Here is a 21,993-nt window from a genome sequence, read left to right on the forward strand (position 1 = left end):
TGGGCCAGAGCCTCACCTGGTCCAGTGGTTAAGCCAGTCCTGATTATCTCAATCTCTCAGAATCACTGCTAATGTATTATTTTATTATTTATCTTTTATATCCCACATTAGCCCGAATAGAACTCGGGTTCAATGTGGCTTATATAACAATTAGAAAAGCATGAACATGTTCAAAATGTATTAAGTAAAATACATCATATAATCTTAGACCAGTAAAACTTGAGTTAGGAACAGATGTAATTAAATACTTAGAGCTTCTTTTACAAAGCCGTGCTACCGATTCTTGGTGCGGCAAATGAGAGGAAGTCCATTCAATTCCTAGGGGCTTCCTCTCATTTGCTAGCGCGGCTTTGTAAAAGAACCCTTAGTGATTTACGCTAGATAATTGAAATATGGAGAAAAAAGGTAAAGGACTAGGGTAGACAGGAGTAGTGGGAGGTGGGATGAGGTAAAAATTAATGCCATGAGTTTATTTGAGAAGAGTGCTTATTTCCTTAAAAGCTAGACTGAAGAAATGATTTTTCAATAGACTTCAGAATAACACATAAGCACCGGTGCATTTGATGGTAAGGAGTTCCAAATTTTAGTGCCTGGATATGAAAAATTAGCAGTATGGATTGTTTTGTAGGTTGCTTTCTTACAATTCAGAAAACGTAGGATAAGATAGATGATTTAGAGGCATAACGTGATTTGCATTTTCATTATGTCAAACACATAATTCTACCAACAGAAAGCAAATAAATGATATCAATGTCTCTGTGAATCCCCAAGGACTTAATGAAACTGTGGAATGGAATGCTATGATTTAAACTCCCATGGTTTCATTTGGGATTGTGGGAGCTTTCTTCGTTTGTTCAATAAAGTTATTTGTATTCTGACGTCATTTAAAGGATACTTCCGTCCCTCACATGATTGGAGGCGCCTTTATGAGCCACGTTCTGCTATCGAGAAGTAAGTCTCGCAATTTTTTGGTTGTAAAGGAAAAGGAGAACTCCTTTGCCTTAACCCTTGTCCCTGAGGAAAGTGACTGAAACCCGCAGAGTCGGGTGGTTCCAGGGGAAGGCGTGTCAGGAACAACGAAAATTTAGCAGTGTTCAGTGAGGTGAGATAAGTGCACAGTTCTTCACCATATATATATATTTAAAGTTGGTGTTGGGAAGCAAAAGAAAACTATTTAAAAAAAAGTTTCCCTAAATAATTGTAGAGTAACCCGATGAAAGAAGTGCTATACCACTTTGTAGCAGCTTCATTGTCTGCAGTAACAGTGGAAAAATATCTGAGGGTACTCTATTTACAAAAAATATATACATATGAAGTTATATTGGTGAGTCCTGTGACATTAGTATTCTATGTAAATTTGGTGGCTTTCAGTCCTGATTTGTGCGCAATATAAAACACATAATTCTGGCATTCATATGGCTGGTAGAGCTCAATACAGCTCGTACAATTTCTGTATCTTTGTACTACATTTCTGTGATTACATTTGAGGAGATGTGAGAATCTTCTTTTTCTCCAGCCATATACACAAAATAATCATTTTACCATCAAACGAACACAGCGAAGGAGACAAGAAGGATGATGATCCAAAAAAACTTCTAACGGACTCAAAGAGTTCACATCAAAAGTTTATTACTAAAAGCTGGACTTGACACGGTTATTTGGTGCGCGACAAAGTTTGGCAACAGTGCTTTTGGATCGAGTTTGTAACTGCATTTTTGCTTCATGCCGATACACAGTTCTGAGGTACAGTAGTGTTACCAGAAATCACCATAAATACATATTACAGGGACTCCTGAGGCAGGCCTGAGTGGCCGAAACACAATTCGTGCCGAGTCCAGCTTTTAGTAATAAACGTTTGATGTGAACTCTTTGAGTCCGTTAGAAGGTTTTTTGGATTATCATTTGCTGTTTGACCTGTGTGGAAGCTATTTGTTTTTCTGTACTTGTCGCATTTTACCATCAAGTCTGTTAGAAATGAAAGTCTGGTGGCTTTTTGCATTAAAGCAATATCCAGTTTTCTTGCACTGACTGGGAGTGTCTCTAGTGATCATAGCTTCCTCATTCCCCATTATTCTTTAGGGTAATGATCCCAGTGTTATACATCTGGTAGTGTGTCTGATGTGAATTTTCTGGTGTCTACTGAAGTCTCCTCTCCACCCAAAGATACTCCCACATTCCATACATGCATATGGTTTCACTCCTGTTTGAATTCTCTAATAGACAGTAAGATAAGTCTGAAGCTACATTTGTTACATTTACATAGTTTCATAGTTGAGTGGTTGCTGCTGTTTCTTGAAGTATGCATGCATGCGGAACCTTTTCCAACTCAGTCCTGGAGTACCCCTTTGTCAGTCACGTTTTCAGGATATCTACAATGAATATTCATGAAAGGGATTTGCATTTAACAGAGGCAGTGTATGCAAATTAATTTCCTGTATATTCATCATGGACATCCTGAAAATCTGACTGGCAAAGGGGTACTTCAGAACCAAATTAGGAAACACTGTTTTACCACACTCCAGCACATGATTCCTGTGTAGATTTGCTGGTGGAATGTGAGATTTGTCTTCTGACCGAAGGATTTATCACATTCAGTACATTCAAATTATTTCACTCTAGAGTGAATTTTCTGATGTCTTCTGAAGTCTGAACACCACCGGAAGCTTTTACCACATTCAGTACATGTAAATGGTTTGACTTTTGTGTGGATTCTCTGGTGGCTTGTGAGATTTGTCTTCTGATTGAAGCATTTACCACATTCAGTACATTCAAACTGTTTCACTTTGGAGTGAATTCTCTGATGTCTTCCAAGGTCTGAACAGCACCGGAAACTTTTACCACATTCAGTACATGTAAATGGTTTGATTCCTGTGTGGATTCTCTGGTGGATTGTGAGCTTTCCCTTCTGACTGAAACTTTTTTCACACTCAGTACATGTAAATACTTTTGCTTCTATGTGGATTCTCTTCTGAATTGTGAGATTTCCCTTTTGATTGAAATTTTTATCACACTCACTACACACAAGTTGTTCTACTCCTCTATGGATACTTTGGTGCATCGTAAGCTTTGGGAAGCTTTTACCACATTTTGTACATTCAAAGGGTTTCACTTTAGAATGAGCTATCTGATGTTTCTTAAGGCCTGAGCACCACCGGAAGCTTTTCCCACATTCAGTACATGTAAATGGTTTGACTCCTGTGTGGATTCTCTGGTGGACTGTGAGATATCCATTGTCGCTGAAACGTTTATCACATTCAGTACATGTGAATGGTTTCACTCCTGTATGGATTCTCTGGTGGATTCTAAGCTTTTCCTTCTGAATGAAGCCTTTATCACACTCAGTACATGTGAATGGTTTTACTCCCGTGTGGATTGCGTGGTGGATTATAAGCTTTGCCTTCTCACCAAAGCTTTTACCACACTCGCCACATATAAACGGTTTGACTCCTGTGTGGATTCTCTGGTGGATTGTGAGATTTGCCTTCTGACCAAAGCTTTTACCACACTCAGTACATGTAAATGGTTTGACTCCTGTGTGGATTCCCAGGTGGACCGAGAGACTTGTCTTCTCACTGAAGCTTTTACCACACTCAGTACATGTAAATGGTTTGATTCCGGTATGTATTCTCTGATGGATTGTGAAATTTCCTTTGTGACTGAAGCTTTTACCACACTCAGGGCATGTAAACGGTTTGACTCCTGTGTGGATTCTTTGGTGTATGGTGAGATTTGCCTTCCGAATAAAACTTTTACCACATTCAGTGCATGTAAACAATTTTGAATCTGTGTGGGCTTGATTGTTAATTTTGAGATTTGTCTTGAGGCTGTAAGTACCGTCATACTCAGCACATGTTTTCTGGTATTTCTGTAGTTCTTCCTTCTTACTGAAGTGTTTTTCAGATGTACTAAAAGTAAATGATCGCTCATCATTTTGACTTTTGTGGGGATTTGCAAATGCTTCCCTGTGGCAGAAGCTTTCCTTACATTCATTGGTTGAAATTTGTCTCTCTCTTTGGTGGAATTTAGCATTGCATTTGAAATGTTCTTGCAGGTTGAAGCCACTGTTAATATCGGGACATAAAAATGGTTTCTCATCAGGGTGAATATTCAGATATTTTTCGAGGTTGGCTACAGTTGTAAAGCTATTTCCATATTCTGCACTTGCATACGTTTTAGCTTCTTTACAAATGTTCTGATATTGCGTTAATTCTTCATTCCTACTAAATCCCTCCCCATACTCAGCATAAGGCAAAGGCTCTTCTCTTGTGCATGTTTTCTGTTGTCCATCTGGGTGAGATACGGCTATGCACTCCACATTCTGACTGAAGGCTTCCTCACAGTCTGTACCTGTAGATGGTCTCTCTTTAGTGTTCGATCCATGCAGTAATTTCAATGTTACAGGATCCCTGAGGAATATCTCACACATATCACATAAACATCTTTGTTCGCCTGTCTGGTTTCTCTGCTCTCCCCCTGTGTGTGTGACAGTATTGGCACTTTGCTGACACAGAGCCGAGTCTCCTGTTGAATTCCTTTGTTTCTTTTCTGAACTGCACTGATTCTTATAGTTTGTTCCCCAGTCAGGACAGGAAGAAATCCCCTCTTTGCCTCTTTCTGATAAGATCTTCTTCCCTGCTGGATTCTCACCTAGCCCCCAGTGTGGTATCTTTGTATTATTATTTCTGGGATCATCGTTTTCTATCAAGAAAAAACAAATTGGTCATTATTGTAGAAAGGACAGCTGAACAAGCTCAGTCATATAACAAGATTTGTTTTTTCTTATTGTTTTTCTGTTGTTCTCCTAAGAAGACGTACAAGTATCCTGTCATAACATTACCCAGCATGTTTTCTTGCAGAAGAATTAATAAAAAGTATTAATTGTACCTCATGAACCTGTGTACTGGTGATTCTCAAGAACTATTTTCAAAACTGTTCATGTGTAAATAGCATTTTACTTAAGCACTGAGAAGTGTTGCTGAGCCCTTGTTTAGGTTGGAGTAACACAATGCACATAGATCGAAATTTCAAATCATCACACATTTTCCATTTTAATAGTTTCACTTTTTTTTTTCAAGCGATGCATAACAAGTTCAATGTATGAAAATACAATATAAACACTGAACTTCAACCCACATGTGCAAGTGAAAACCCCGAGGATTTTATAAGTACTGTATATTAAAAAAAACAACAAGAAAAATAGTCCAGCCCAAATGATTACAGCTTGTCCTTCAGGGGGGTCCCTAAATCTTTGTCCATTTAGAAAGGGTCCTACGCCGAACAGCAGTAAGATATTCCATAATCATAAATATAATGCAACCTACATAGCCATCTATTCACTAATGGTACCTCTGAGGATTTCCAGGAAGCTGCAAGAACCAGCCGAGTGGCACTGACACAAAAACACATCAATGCTGCTCTGGCAGACAGATACTCAAGAATAGTTTTATTAAGTAAAAAGATACCAGGGGCCCAAGAAACCAAAAAGCCAGTGAGCAGTTTGATTTAAAAGCGGGTGCCCTTCCAAAAGGCCTGAGCATTAGAACATGCCCACCAAATATGAAAAACTGTGCCCACTACTGAGAAGCCATGCCAGCAAAAAGGGGAAACAGTTGGGTACCATCTGTGCAGCTTGTCCAGGGTGAGGTACCAGCGATATACCATTTTAACATGATTTTCCTGAATAAATGATGATACTGCCAAGTTAGGCAACAAAGAGGGGCATAACCGAAATGGGCGCCCAAGTTTTCATGAGGGCATCCTCGCAGGATGGCCCCGCGAAGGGGCGGGGAAACCCATATTATTGAAACAAGATGGGCGTCCATCTTTCGTTTCAATAATATGGTGGGGGGCGCCCAACCTCCCCCCCCAACCCACTCCCCACAACTGTACACCACTACCATAGCCCTAAGGGGTGAATGGGGGCACCTACATGTGGGTACAGTGGGTTTCGGAGGGCTCACATTTACCACCACAAGTGTAAGGTGGGGGGGATGGGCTTGGGTCCGCCTGCCTGAATGCACTGCACCCACTAAAACTGCTCCAGGGACCTGCATACTGCTGTCTTGGAGCTGGGTATGACATTTGAGGCTGACAAAAAAAAAAATTTTAAGTTTTTTTTTTTTTAACGGTGGGAGGGGGTTGGTGACCACTGGGGGAGTGAGGGGAGGTCATCCCCAATTCCCTCTGGTGGTCATCTGGTCAGTTTGGGCACCTTTTCGAGGCTTAGTCGCAAGAAAAAAATGGACCAAGTAAAGTCGTCCAAGTGCTCGTCAGGGACGCCCTTCTATTTTCCATTATCGGCCGAGGACACCCACCTCTTAATCACGCCCCAGTCCCGCCTTTGCTACGGTGCCGACACGCCCCCGTGAACTTTGGTCGTCCCCGTGACGGAAAGCAGTTGAAGACACCTAAAATCAGCTTTCGATTATGCCGATTTGGGCGACCCTGAGAGAAGGACGCCCATCTCCAGATTTTTGTCGGAAGATGGGAACCCTTCTCTTTCGAAAATAAGTCTGAAAACTTCAATTAACAGCCACTCAACATCAGGATAAACCACCACAACCTCTTGGCCCCAATAACAGTTTCACTTTCAAACTGGTAAAAAGTCAATGTGTAAAAGTCCCCAGTGTCTCTGTTCCACTGTGGACAGTTTGAAAATATCCCATAGGTTGCAGTAGAAGGGTCATGTTCAAGGTGGAAGTTAAGCGCCCCTAGTATTCTTATTTACAGCACAAAATTAGCCTTCCAAAACAGATTTCAGCCAATGTGGATTCAGTGCTGCTACCTTGATTTGTGGGACAGAGGTTAACAGAGTCATTGTGCTCCTATTTTTATTCCTTATGATGGGACGGGTTCAATCCAGCATTGGGACTTCGTGCCTTCAGACACTTGAGCAGAACTACCAACTAACTCAAAACATGATATTCCCAGATGGGGTTTGTCATGAGGATTTTCAGAGACACTGTCTCTTGGTGAACCAGGTGAGAGGGATTTACTTGGGTTGGTTGTTATCAATGTGATGGAATCACATTACTTATCACAGAGACTGTCCATACAAACAGCCAAGGGAAGGAACCATAATAACATAAAATCTTGCTTTCACCCTTCTTGTTCACCCCCCTGAACCCCTTTTTAGTTTGCCACTTCTACTCAGCTGGAGCGGAAAGGACAATCACTTTATGAAGGATCACAGCTGTATCTAGGCCAAGATTTTGTTAGGCAGAAGTTGTCACTGCAGAACACAGTAAGGCATTTATAATTCTTCTACTGCTTGGAGGACCAATTTATATCATGTTTAACCTTGTCAGGGGTAGCTGTTATTCTGTTCCCCCCCTCCCCCCCAGTATTTATCTAGTACAGGGATGGGCAACCTTGGTCCTTGAGGGCCATAACCCAGTCGGGTTTTCAGGATTTCCCCAATGAATATGCATGTAAATATTAGACATACAATCAGTTATGCTTAGAACATTTTTATTAATCAATTCTTCATTATAGGCAAGTAGGTCTCCTGCATATTCATTGGGGAAATTCTGAAAACCCGACAGGATTGCAGCCCTCAAAGACTAAGACTGCCCACCCATGATCTAGGACACGGGCATTAGTAATAGGATTTATAACAGGAATGCTAAAAAATCATCCCACACATTCCTTAATCTTCACTTCCCCAACTGCAAAGGTCTAAAGTACAAACTAACGCATGCGTCAACCTTCTCCTACTTGAGCACACAATTCTGGAACGCACTGCCGCGCAACTTAAAAAAGATCTATGAACTAACTTCCGCAAACTACTGAAGACCCATCTCTTTAACAAGGCATACCACAAAGATCAACAAATGTGATCTCCACCACATATATCCAGAATTGTCTTATAAAATTTGCTTATTATACTACTATCATGCTTTATCATTATCATGTTACCCAAGATACTTCTGTAATACTAAATGTCTATTCTCTAATATGTTTCCACTATCCATGATATATTGTAAGCCACATTGAGCCTGCAAAGAGGTGGGAAAATGTGGGATACAAATGCAATAAATAAATAAACAAACTATTTTTAGGAACCTGCATTATTGTTATTCACTAGCTAAGATTAAAAACAAAAAACTGCTATATTTTTCCAGGTACAAAGTGTCTGTTGTAAGCATTTTTATACGCAATATTGTTGAAAGGCTGTCTGGTAAGGCTTTCCTCTTTGCGGATGATACCAACATCTGCAATAGGATAGACATCCTTGATGGTACGGAGAACATTAGGAAGGACTTAGTGAAGCTTGATGAATGGTCAGGAACTTGGCAGCTAAGATTTAATGCTAAAAAAAAAAAAAAAACAGGGTCATGTATTTGCGATGCAAAACCCCAAGGGATCAGTACAGTTTAGGGGGTGAAGAACTTATTAGAGGAGTGGGACTTGATGACCTTAAGGTGGCCAAACAGGTAGAAAATTCAACGGTGAAAGCTAGCAGGACGCTTGGGTGCATAGGGAGAGGAATGGTATGTAGGAAAAAAGGAGGTAATGATGCCCCTCTAGAAGACTCTGGAGAGACCTCATTTAGAATATTGTGTACAATTCTGGAGACCAAACCTTCAGAAAGATATAAACAGAATGGAGGCGGGATAAGTTACATACCCGGTAAAGGCAGAACATTGCCTGCTTCATTTTAAACGTGTCAGGGGTTAAAAAAGAAAATCATCAACTAGCTAGCACATTTTTGTAGTGGGTAAACTCGCTCTGGCGGCAATAAGGAAACAACCCACTCATCCCGTCGATAATGATGGCACTTCATAAGTTGGACTATATATACACTAGATGACACAGCCGACAGATATATGGGCTGAGTGTCTGGTTAACTTTCTTACGACATAGGATCCATACCATGCTTGGAAAATGGACACCACTGGAGGGGGCAGCCCCCTCCCCAACCTGCCACTACCGTTAAGCCATAAACTTGGGGGGTTTTACTTATGAAGACTTGGCTTTAGCTACACCCTCACTATAAACATTTCAGCGCCAGCTGGAGGGATTTGAGGGGTGGAGGAAGGTGGGGCGATGAGTTCTCTGCGGTATGTTTGCTGTACAATCTCTTATTGAGTTGATGTTTGGTACCTGGTTTTCTTTCTTGATTAATATTTTTAAAAAATAGGTACAGAGAAGGGCAACGAAAATGATAAAGGAAATGGGATGAATTTCCTATGAGGAAAGGCTAAAGTGGCTAGGACTCTTCAGCTTGGAGAAGAGATGGCTGAGGGGAGATATGATAAAGATCTATCAAATACTGAATGGAGCGGAACAGGTAGATGTGAATCGCTTGTTTGCTCTTTCCAAAACTATTAGGACTAGGGGGCACCAATGAAGCTACTAAGTAGTAAATTTAAAGCAAACCAGAGAAAATATTTCTTCACTCAACTTGTAATTAAACTCTGGAATTCGTTGCCAGAGAATGTAGTAAAAGCAGTTAGTTTAGCAGGGATTTAAAAAGGTTTGGATAATTTCCTAAAAGAAAAATCCATAAGCCATTACTAAGATGGACTTGGGAAAATCCAGGATAAGCATAAAATCTGTTTTACTGTTTTAGGATATTGCCTGATACTTGTGAACTGGAATGGCCACTATTGGAAACAAGATACTGGGCTTAATGAACCTTCGGTCTATCCCAACATAACAATGCTTATGTTCTTAAGGCTTCTGTACCGGGCACTGTGATATGTAACCAAGCATATGCTGCAAGGCTCTGTTGAATCCCCCTCCACTGCATCCATCCCCTCTCCTCTGAGCCTGAAATTCCAGTCACTAACCTTGATCCCCTGCTTCCAAAAGTGTGGGGCAAAGGACAACTTCAGGTTAACCAGCATCAAACTGGAGAGATGCTGAAAGGCTGGAGCAATGGGATGCCTGGGTCACTCCTGCCTCTTGTAAGCTGGAGTAGATAGGGTCAAGGGTGCGAAGGGGGTGTGGAGATGAGAATGGGTTAGTAGAGGTGTCATTTTTTAGGCCTGAGAAGCAGGGTTCATAGCCAGAGATCCAGTTATTGAGTTTTCATTTGTTGCCCAGAATGGGGGTAGGATGACTAGGGGCACATATCACTACAGGATCCCAGGGCTTCTATGGTCATGTTGGCTGAAACTAAAAGGGGGTTCTGGACCTTTTAAGATCATGGCTGAGGTTTACCCTAGCTGATAACTACAGATTCCTGCCACAGGAATCCCAGATTCATTAACTGGAGCCTTGGAAACTGGCCCCAAAATGATCAATGCAGCACTTCCTCATGTAAACAAACATATAAATGGCAAGAGGCGTACTCACTCGCAAATGCGCAGTAGAGACCCTCTCTGTCCCGCCCCCGCGTCAATACGTGATGATGGGGGCGTGACAGAGAGAGAACCTGCGCACCTGCGAGTGAGGGAACCGCCGTCGCCACCGCTCCCCCCCCCCCAGGGTTGCCGCTACCGCTCCCCCCACCCACCCTCCACCCGGCCCGGGTACCTGGCTTCACTATTCAAACCGCCGGAACGCAGCACACAGCTCATCTGAGCTGCCGTTGGCCTTCCTTACCTGCCTGTGTCTCGCCCTCGCCGACATTACGTCACACGAGGGCGGAACACACGCAGAGAAGAAAGAAGGCCGACGGCAGCTCAGATGAGCTGTGTGCTGCGTTCCGGCGGTTTGAATAGTGAAGCCAGGTACCCAGCCCGGGTGGAGGGGTGGCGGAGGAGACTCCGGGGGGAGGGGCGGCGGCGACCTATCGGGGGGGGGGCCTTTCAACCCCCCCCCTTCCTTTACTAGCCCGTTTTTACGGGCTCAACGGCTACCGTGTTTCCCCGAAAATAGGGCATCCCCATAAAATAAGACCTACCGAGGTTTTTGGTGCCCTTAGAAAATATAAGGCCTCCCCCGAAAGTAAGGCCTAGCAAAGTTTTGTTTTTCCCGGTAAGTAGGGTCCCCCCCCCTGAGATCGCCGGGCCCCCCTCCGTCGTTCTGAAACTAACCCCCCACCCGAGGTCGTCCCCCCCCACCCGAGATGGCGCCCCCACCCGAAGTCGCCGGACCCCAACCCCCTCTGTCGCTCCGAAACTAACCTGCACTTAAGCCTCCTTTCACTTTCCTTCCAGTTCGCAGCAAGCAGCAGCAGTAGGAGGGCAGGCCACTCCTTCCTTCCGTGTCCCGCCCTCGCCTGACGTAACGTAACGTCAGGCGAGGGTGGGGCTCGGAAGGAAGGAGAGGCCTGCCCTGCCCTGCTGCTCCTGCGAACTGGAAGGAAAGTGAAAGGAGGCTTAAGTTCAGGTTAGTTTCTGAGCGACGGAGGGGGGTGGGGTCCGGCGACTTCGGGTGGGAGCGCCATCTCGGGTGGGGGGGGGGGCGACCTCGGGTGGGGGGTTACCGGTAGTTGCAGGAGCGACGGAGGGAAGGTGGGCGGGCCAACCGTGTTTCCCCAAAATATTAAGACATCCCCTGAAAATAAGACCTAGCGCCTTTTTGGGCGCAAAAATTAATATAAGGCAGTGTCTTATATTCGGGGAAACACGGTAGTAACATAATAAGGGACAGAAAACAAAGACCTGAACGGTCCATCCAATCTGCCCAACAGTTGCACGCATTATCAATTCATGATTAAAACGTTTTACCAAAACACACTAGAAAAAGCTCATTATCAGAACTGTTCTTCTCGTTATCTTGAAACTGCTAGTAAAAATACAGTGTTCTCTATTACCCAGTAAGATCAAGGTCTCATAATTCTCCTTCATCACATCCTTGTAAAGCTCCTTCTGCCATTCTTCTAAAGTCTCCCATTCCTCCTGGGAAAAATGGATGGCGATGTCTTCAAAGGTTACTGGGATCTGAAACACAAACCGCTCAACAGTCAACACCTTCTCTATCACATTCATCAGTGAGGCTGGCAGAGAAATTTCTGAATGGATATATTTCACACTCACAAAACATTGAGTTCCAAAGCGAGATTATACATAAGTACATAAGTAATGCCATACTGGGAAAAGACCAAAGTTCCATCGAACCCAGCATCCCGTCCCCGACAGCGGCCAATCCAGGTCAAGGGCACCTGGCAAGCTACCCAAATGTACAAGCATTTTATAGATGTTATTCCCAAAATTGTGGATTTTTCCCAAGTCCATTTAGTAGCGGTCTATGGACTTGTCCTTTAGGAAACCGTCTAACCCCTTTTTAAACTCTGCCATGCTAACCGCCTTCATTACGTTCTCCGGCAATGAATTCCAGAGTTTAATTACACGTTGGGTGAAGAAAAATTTACTCCCATTTGTTTTATGTTTAGACGATTTTTATTGATACTGCAGCAGAAATAAACAGTGCCCTACAAGGCTCTGCATACAACATACATCAAACCTTGATAAAACTATACAACCGTTTGCTAACTAATATGCAGCATTTTTGAATTTTGTATATCAACAAGGAGAAACCCCGTAATAAATTCCCTCCCTCCCTCTCCCAACCCCCAACCCACCTTTTCTCTTCCCCCCCCCCCCCAGACTTAACCTACATTCCCCCTTCCCCCATCCTCCCTCCCTCCCCTCTCTTTTCCAACCTGAAGGATCTTACCAATTCAATATAGGAAGTTCACCTTGCATTTAGAAGTAAGCTCCGGCCTCTAGGGTTTAAATTTACTACACTGTAGTTTCATCACATGCCCCCTAGTCCTAGTATTTTTGGAAAGCGTGAACAGACGCTTCACATCCACCTGTTCCACTCCACTCATTATTTTATATACCTCTATCATGTCTCCCCTCAGCTGTCTCTTCTCCAAGCTGAAAAGCCCTAGCCTCCTTTGTCTTTCTTCATAGGGAAGTCGTCCCATCCCCGCTATCATTTTTGTCGCCCTTCGCTGCACCTTTTCCAGTTCTACTATATCTTTCTTGAGATGCGGCGACCAGAATTGAACACAGTTCTCAAGTTGTGGTCGCACCATGAAGCGATACAACAGCATTATAACATCCTCACATCTATTCTCCATACCTTTCCTAATAATACCCAACATTCTATTCGCTTTCCTAGCCGCAGCAGCACACTGAGCAGAAGGTTTCAGTGTATTATCAATGACGACACCCAGATCCCTTTCTTGGTCCGTAACTCCTAACGTGGAACCTTGCATGACGTAGCTATAATTCGGGTTTCTTTTTTCCCCACATGCATCACCTTGCACTTGTTCACATTAAACATAATCTGCCATTTAGCCGTCCAGTCTCCTAGTCTCGTAAGGTCCGTCTGTAATTTTTCACAATCCTGTCGCGAGTTAACGACTTTGAATAACTTTGTGTCATCAGCAAATTTAATTACCTCGCTGGTTACTCCCATCTCTAAATCATTTATAAATATATTAAAAAGCAGCTGTCCTAGCACTGACCCCCCCGAGGAACCCCACTAACTACCCTTCTCCATTGTGAATACTGCCCATTTAACCCCACTCTCTGTTTCCTATCCTTCAACCAGTTTTTAATCCACAATAGGACTTTTCCTCCTATCCCGTGACCCTCCAATTTCCTCTGTAGCCTTTCATGAGGTACTTTATCAAACGCCTTTTGAAAATCCAGATACACAATATCAACCAGCTCCCCTTTGTCCACGTTTGTTTACTCCTTCAAAGAATTGAAGTAAATTGGTCAGGCATGATTTCCCCACACTAAAGCTGTGCTGACTTGGTCTCAGTAATCCATGTCTTTGGATGTGGTCTGTAATTCTGTTTTTAATAATAGCCTCTACCATTTTCCCCGGCACCGATGTCAGCCTCACCGGTCTATAATTTCCCGGATCTCCCCTGGAACCTTTTTAAAAAATGGGCGTTACATTGGCCACCCTCCAATCTTCCGGTACCACGCCCGATTTTAAGGATAAATTGCATATCACTAACAGAAGCTCCACAAGCTCATTTTTCAGTTCTATCAGTACTCTAGGAGGAATACCATCCGGTCCAGGAGATTTGCTACTCTTCAGTTTGCTGAACTGCCCCATTACATCCCCATTATATTTCATTAGACCTCCCAAAATTGTGGTTTGGTAGTACAGAGGAAGCATTTTCTAGATATATGTGATTCATAGTTACATAACATGAAGTCCAGCAGCAGGATTATACCAACTGTAAACCAGTACTCTGTGAATCCTAATCGCTATCTTCACACTCAGGAGGGCTCTAAAAGTGCCTGTCCCCAATCCCAGGTCTACTCACGGTCCTATTAAAGTCTGTGCTGCTGACTGCCTAGTATCCCAAGTTAGAAGTGTTCCGATAGAGAGGGCAAAAGGTTGGAGGCAGTCTCCTACCTGATCAGAAGCTCGGGCAGGCATCTTCCTCTCTAGTTTTGCTGCTTTACTGAATTAGAAAACAGACGCTCTTTCTCTGGCTGCGTGTTTGCCTCTTCCCGTGCTGGAGGAGATACAAAACCCTCTTTGCGCCTCTCGCTCCAGTTGTTTCTCTGTCAGTGACACCACATGACATGATCGACCCCTCCTTCCTGCTGGGCGCAGACTAATGACGCCATAAGCGAGGCAGAGCAGAACATGCCACAGAGCCCAGGTGGGCGGAGCTTTACACTCAGAGCAGGCTAGGGCGGGGTGGAGCCATTTCTATGTGTGAATTTCTATAGTATTATGCGTATATGTGTGTTAAATATATGGTTTGGGGTTTTGTTTTGTTTTTTTTCAAATCAAATTTATGGTGATGATTCAGAGGCTGAGATGTAGGAAAGTGGGTGCCCTTCCAAAATGTAGGGAGGGGGGAGAGTAAAGGCTCCCTTTGAGATCTAGGATTGCAATAAAATCCAGTTAAATAAATCCAGTGGAATCTCCCTTAAGTTTTAACGAGGACACGTGAATCCCGAATTTGCACAGGGAATCTAGGTTGGAATTGTTGCATGATCCAGATTGGGACATTCACAATTCCCCAATTATTCCACAAAAGCCTCTGAGGACTGCTGAATGTTTTACAAACTGCATAAGCATAACTGGACTATATTTTCTGGCACACGCAGCAGCAACAGCAGCCATTTTTAGAAAAAAACACTGTGAAAAGGTGTGTGCAGCACACAGGGCTTTACTTTACTGTAAGCAAGTGCTGATCTCGTATTTCCTGGAATTTACACATGCATATACCGGATTTCACAACACTACAGTTACAAGAGGAGTCAATTAATGAAGCGGGTGAAATTATTCTCTTTTTTTTTTTCTTTTAATTTTTTAAGTAGTGTTAGACATCACTGAGGAAAGAACAATTGCCACCTTAGTCACTGGTAGCATAATAGAAGACAGCAGATAAAGACCTGTACAGTCCATCCATCCTGCCCAACAAGATAAACTCATTACATACGGTATGTGATACTTCATATTGTTGCAGGAATTGAGATAGGAATTTGTGATACTTCAGGAGTCAGACAGCACACACCAGTATGAGAGAGAAATCTTCTTTATTTGCCAGCAAACAAAGCAAGACATCAGTTCTAGCTCTCTTCTCTTCTCTCAGCTCTCTGTGTCTTTCTCTCAGCTCTCTGTGTCTTTCTCTCAGCTGCTTCTCTTCTTATGCTGTCTTCTCCTTCTTCTGTCTGTTCCTTCTGTCCTTCTCTTTCTTCTGAGCTCCTTCTGACGTAAACTGCTTCTGCTCCCACTTAAATAGGGTCCTAAGCCCTCCTCCTAGCCTAGCCCCCTTTACTCCCAATTGGTTAAGAAACTGATTGGCTACCTTGCCTCAACCAATCATTACTTTTGAAATATCAGTTACATAGGTTCCAGACATCCTAAACTGACCTGTGACCTGGGGCCCCTCATGCCAGACATTTGGTCTCCAGTCTCTTACATTTCTCATTATGATTGATGTCTCATCTATAGCTTAAACTGGATTCCCTTAGAGACTAAGAGGCCCCATCTAACATTGGTTATTCTCATATTCCTAATCAGCTTCATACTACCTACTAACTAAACTCTGGCATTCATTAAAGAGGTCAAAAGTCAGTCTTACTTAATAGCATACATATCAGGCTATTACTTCCAGGAGGCCAGTCCTACACTTAGCTATAATTAATCAAGGAGAAGAGAGCTGACTAGTTCTGACCTTTTTCACCTATCAGCTCCCTTCACAAAACTAGCTAAGACCATAGTTAATTCAAAACACATGTTGATCTCCTCACTGCAGCCTTAAACAGCAGACAAAGGATCATTTTAAAAGTAACACAGAGTTGAACAAACATCCTACACAGAATTATTAATTTACACAGAATACAACATATTCTAAAGTAAGCATTCTTATAAGACATATCTAAACATCAGGAATATCTAGAATTATTTAGAATCTAACTATTTCCTTATAACAAAATCTACATATCAAGAACTTCTGAAATAGTATTTCAGCCTTTTAAACTTCAGCATGTCTGGCTCATTCCTTTGTTCATTCATAATAGTTTACAGCTGTGCCAGCATTTAGCAATCCATCCCTCACAAGGGTCTTTCTGACCTTTCTGACCCAGCCCGGCAAGACTTTCAAATAATATGAACCATCTGGCATACCTTCACTTCAGTTGCAAAGTAAAAAGTTAGAATTCTAACTTCAAGCTTTTAACAGAATTAACCCTTCATATGATTTCTTATATATATAATTATTCTTTGCTCATGGCTGCCTCATTCCCCCCTTTGAGACTAAAATCAGCTTATGCAGAGATAAGTCTCACATCTCAAACTCTGGAGACTATAGTGATCCTAACTAGGAATAGACTTGTGAATCACCATTACCCTACTTGTTAAGGTCCGACGGCATACTGCCGAAGCACATGAGGCCAGGAAACAAAACAAAAACCCTGCTAAAACTAAAACTATTAGGGAAATGAACAAGGGACGTATCCAGGAGGTCAATGACCACCACCAGGAGGTAAGGTCTAATCCTCCTCGGTAATCCTCCACATTAAGGCTAGCCAACTGTAGGACTTTATCCATGGCATGCCTAACTACATGCGTCCTATTTATGACAATAGTACAGCACTCTGAAGAATTTAGCACTGTGCAGAGGCCACCCTGGGCTGCAAAGAGATAGTCAAGGCCCATACGATTATATCTAGAAACTATACTTAATTCATTAATTTGATCCTGCAATGCATTGACTACCACGTTCAGCTCATGAACTAAAACATGGAGTAGGGATTGAAGTCTCCGGGTAGCCATACCTAGTTCAGTAATACCCGCTACCGGGCCTCCAATTGGAATCCAGGCCGTGGCAGAAAGGGCTACAAGTCTCTTTTTAGTCAGAGGATAAGTAGAATTAATATACTGGAGGGCTAATTCAATCGCCTCATCCTCTGTGGCAACGGAGGAGGGTAAGGACAAAGCCTCTCGCTTAGAGCGGTGCGGGAATAGTGGCTTAAGAGGAATAACTTTAGGAAAATAATTCAAGGTTACCAATACACAAAAATCATATGTGGAGGGAAGAATCATGTGGAGGACATTATCACAGAGCCAGTAATGACCAAGGAGAGGGCGACGAAAGTTCCCAATAAATGTAGGCACAGGATGGAGATTAGGATGCCCATAATGCGAGCCCCTATCCCAGGGGGAACGAAGAAGAAATGGAGACTTTGTACACCATAGGTGCCAATCCCCAATTGTAACAGACCGCTCATATGATGCAACCCCTTCATCCCCCGGGGACTTATGAAAGTAGAAAATAGGATGGGACACTATAGTCTTCTCAGTAGTATAGTTAGGAGCCAGATAATCACCTTGGTCATAATCTACAGGTATGGTAGTAGGGCACATAGGAGTACCTGGAGAAACTACCCACACAGGTTCCTCCTTCTCTGGGAGAACATTAGTATAGTTACAGGGAATGGGAAGAACAGTTGAGATGCTTCTTGTTAAACAAAACACTCCAGAAGCTGGATAGGGAGACGTAAAAACTGGCCTTAGAGAAGAGTCAGAGGGGGAAGTAGCATTATAAAAGGACCACCAAGTATAATCCTGGCTCCAAGGGCCTGAACTCGAAAAGTAGGGAGGTATAAGAGCTGGGAGTTGCACAGGGACAGGAACAGCTGGGACATCTGTAGTATAAGGAGAAAATCGGGAACACACAATACAAGGGGAAGTAATCTTTGCCTGGCTAATTAGTTCCTGGACTGAGTGTAACCAAAGGTTGGAGCGAGTTGGGGTATTAGGAACAAGGAGGCAAGGAGTAGAAAACAACAAAAGCATCCAAACTACTAACATTTTCTTTCTTCCTAATCTAAAACAAATACAGCAAACTAATTAAGCAATAATATTTCGACAGTCTGTGCTAATCACAGATTACTCTAATATAGTGTTCTCAGTCTTTGAGTTCTTATACCAGTTGGGATAGACCCTCAACTGATAAGGATCAAGCTTTCAAATTCCAGGAAAGCCAGAATCCGGCAAGAAAGAGTCTCAGTATGAAGCCGAAGTTCAGCCGCTCCTGCAGTATGCAGTTGACCCTTCTTTTCAGCTAGTAGATTCTTTGGTTCGGGTCAGGCGCAACTTCAATGGCTCCGCTGGATCTCTTTCTGCTCTCCACTGTCTAGGCTCCGTCTGATCCGTGCTGGGCTCAGTCTGGTCAGCAGACTTAATTCGAGACCAATGGACCCATGGAGTTATCCCTGCGACCTTCACAGCTGCAGGGGTAGAAAGCAAAACAGTAAAAGGTCCTTTCCATCGGGGCCCCAAAGGCTGGAGCTTCCAGTCTTTCACCCAAACTCTATCCCCTGGCAGGAAGGAATGTACCTGAGCCTGGAAGGGGACAGGGTTTATTTCTCTCACATAAGACTGAAGCTCAGAAATTATCTTCCCCAAGAGGGCTACCTGCTCCTGCACCTGGGCAGACCCTAAAATCCCTATGTCTCCCTTAATTCCCTGTAAAATGGCTGGGGGCTTCCCATACACAATTTCAAAGGGAGAGAGGGCTGTTCCTTTAGTTGGGGTGCATCGGAGGCGGAAGAGGGCTAGTGGCAATGCCTGTGGCCATTTCAATTGGGTTTCCTGACAAATCTTTGCTAGGCTATTTTTCAAGGTTCTATTTGCTCGCTCAACCTGCCCTGAACTCTGGGGACGATAGGCACAATGCAATTTCCAGGTAATGCGCAATGCGCGAGACAGGGCCTGAAGTGTAGCTTCAACAAAGGCGGGACCATTATCTGAACCTATGGCAAGGGGCAGTCCATACCTGGGGATGACATCCCTAAGGAGAGCTCGAGCTACTTCTGTGGCTTTCTCAGTGACTGTAGGATATGCTTCCACCCACCCAGAAAAGGTACAGACCATGACTAAGAGGTATCGGAACCTACCACTCCTGGGCATTTCTGTGAAGTCTATAACTAGGGACTCAAAGGGTGTTAGTCCTCTAGACTGAACTCCTGGTGGAATACGGGGTCCCTGATGAGCATTATTCTGGGCACAGAGAGTACATCGGGCAGAGGCAGTGGCAACCAGACTATCCAATCCTTCCAGCACCACTACTCGACTGAGTAGGCGGGCTAGTGCTGTTTTCCCTAAATGTGATAGGTCATGAGCTTGAGACACTACAGGCCAAGCTAGGTGGCGTGGCACCAGAACTCTGGTATCAGGGAGATGTAACCAGCCATCAGGTCTCCTTACTGCACCTTCTTCTTGAGCCCATTTCTCTTCCATTTGGGTATACATAGGTGTCCATTCTTGCAGTCGAATTTGGAACAGGGGGGTCACAGTACTTGCTGGGGGTCCTCGAGCAGCTTCCTTGGCCACCCGATCAGCATGGCGGTTCCCTCGGGCCACTGGAGTATCTATTCTTTGGTGTCCCCTGCAATGAATAACAGCTACCTTCTTAGGGGCCCACACAGCCTCTAGCAGCTGAAGTATTTCAGGTCCATACTTAACAGGTTGGCCTGCAGCATTTATAAGTCCCTTTTCCTTATACAAAGCTCCATGAGCATGTAGGGTTGTGAAAGCATACTTAGAATCAGTATAAATGTTGGTTACCAGTCCTGCTGCTAACTCCAGAGCTCGTATGAGGGCCACAAGTTCTGCTTTCTGAGCTGAAGTTCCTTGGGGCAGGGCTCTTGCTTCTATCACCTTGTCCTCTGTCACCACAGCATAGCCTGCCAATCGCTTGGAGTTCTCCACATAACTGCTTCCATCTGTGAAATAAATTACATCTGGGTCCCTCCATGGAACATCTTTAAGATCTGGTCGACTGGAATACACTTCATCCATAGTTTGGATACAGTCATGATCTGGTGGTCCCTCAGATGCTGGCAAAAGAGTGGCGGGATTGAATGTAGCCACTGTTTCCAGGTGTATCCGTGGATTCTCACACAAGCTAGCTTGGTACTTAACCATACGGTTATTTGTAAACCAGTGGTTGCCCTTATACTCCATGAGGGTGAGAACTGCATGGGGGACTTTAACAACCAGTTCTTGCCCCAAGGTCAACTTATCAGCTTCCTGGACCAGTAAGGCTGTTGCTGCAATGGCCCTCATGCAGGCTGGCCATCCTTTAGCCACTCCATCCAGCTGTTTAGACAGGTATGCAACAGGCCTCTGCCAGGATCCCATCATCTGGGTCAGCACACCCAGAGCAACCCCCTGTCGCTCGTGGACATATAATGAGAAAGGTTTCTCCACATCAGGAAGGCCTAACGCAGGGGCTTGGAGTAGGGCTTTCTTTATGGCAATGAAGGATTGTTGAGCAGTAGGTCCCCATTCAAATGGTTCCTTTTCACCCCCCTTTGTGGCTTGGTAAAGGGGTTTCGCCATCAATGCAAAATTTGGAATCCAAATTCTGCAGAATCCGGCTGCTCCCAGAAATTCCCTAACTTCTCTTCTGGACTTGGGTTGGGGAATTGCAGCTACCGCTTGCTTCCTACTAGCATCCAGTCTCCTACTTCCCTGGGAAATGCAAAAACCCAGATACTTCACTTCTGACTGACAGAGTTGGGCCTTTGAGCGTGAGACCTTATAGCCTGCATCCAAGAGTAGCTCCAGCAATTCTCTAGTAGCCTCAAAACACTCTTCCTGGGTCACTGCTGCAATCAGGAGGTCATCTACATACTGGAGTAAAACTCGCCTGGAAGGCTCAGATTTAAAAGTCTTAAGGTCTTGCCCTAGGGCTGTCCCAAAAATAGTGGGGGAATTCTTGAACCCCTGTGGCAGGCGGGTCCATGTATACTGAAGCTTCCTTCCTGTTACTGGGTTTTCCCATTGAAAGGCAAAAAGCAATTGACTGGCGGGGGCCACCCGAATACAAAAGAAGGCATCTTTTAGGTCTAGTGTCGTGAAATGGGTAGCTCCAGAAGGTATCAATCCTAGCAGGACATATGGATTAGGCACTACAGGGTGTAATGAGATAGTGGATTTGTTGACCACTCGTAAGTCTTGGACTGGCCGGTAGTCCTCAGTCCCTGGCTTCTGAACTGGCAATAGTGGCGTATTCCATGGAGACTGGCAAGGTCGAATAATTCCATGGGATAACAGACGATTCAAATGTGCTTGAATCCCTTCCAGAGCCTTTCTGGGAATTGGGTATTGGCGAAGATGGATTGGCCGGGCACTTGGAAGTAAGTCTACATGTACAGGAGGAATATTTCGGGCCAACCCTGGGGGATTATCTTCTGCCCATACCCCACTGACCTGAAAGCTGTCTGCCAGGGGTAGGTCAACTTGGCCATGCGACTGATGCAGCCGCCATTCTTCTTCAAGAGGGCAGCAGAAACTCAATATACCCTTAGGGCTGGATGTCGGAGGCCGAAAGGAGACTGAAGTCTGGCCATCAGAGTCAAAGGAAATTTGGGCCCTAAGCTTGGACAGCAGGTCTCGACCTAACAAAGGGATTGGACAGTCTGGCATATACAGGAATTCATGAGTGACTATGTGTGAGCCCAATTGGCATCTACGGGTTGTCAGGAAGGGCCTCCGGTTCTGCACCCCCGTGGCTCCCACCACTCGGACAGTTTTTCCAGACACAGGCGCTAATCGCTCCGTCACAACAGAATGTTCAGCTCCTGTATCAATCAT

General features: G+C 44.1%; 1 protein-coding gene and 1 pseudogene across 1 annotated transcript in view; both read right to left on the reverse strand.

Annotated features, from left to right (window-relative positions):
* Positions 1 to 14,432, reverse strand: part of LOC115460050 (zinc finger protein 814-like) — a 46,473-nt gene extending 32,041 nt beyond the window's left edge. The window contains exons 1-3 of the mRNA XM_030189905.1: positions 14,284 to 14,432; positions 11,708 to 11,834; positions 2,615 to 4,698 (exon numbers count right to left, since the gene is read on the reverse strand). Of these exons, the coding sequence (XP_030045765.1) occupies positions 2,615 to 4,698; positions 11,708 to 11,834; positions 14,284 to 14,307 (2,235 nt within the window). The 5' untranslated portion in view covers positions 14,308 to 14,432. The remainder of the gene's footprint in view (positions 1 to 2,614; positions 4,699 to 11,707; positions 11,835 to 14,283) is intronic.
* Positions 1 to 21,993, reverse strand: part of LOC115465113 — a 500,577-nt pseudogene that overhangs the window by 434,713 nt on the left and 43,871 nt on the right.

The sequence above is a fragment of the Microcaecilia unicolor genome, chromosome 1 (genome assembly GCF_901765095.1).
Source record: "Microcaecilia unicolor chromosome 1, aMicUni1.1, whole genome shotgun sequence".
Lineage (NCBI taxonomy): Eukaryota > Metazoa > Chordata > Amphibia > Gymnophiona > Siphonopidae > Microcaecilia > Microcaecilia unicolor.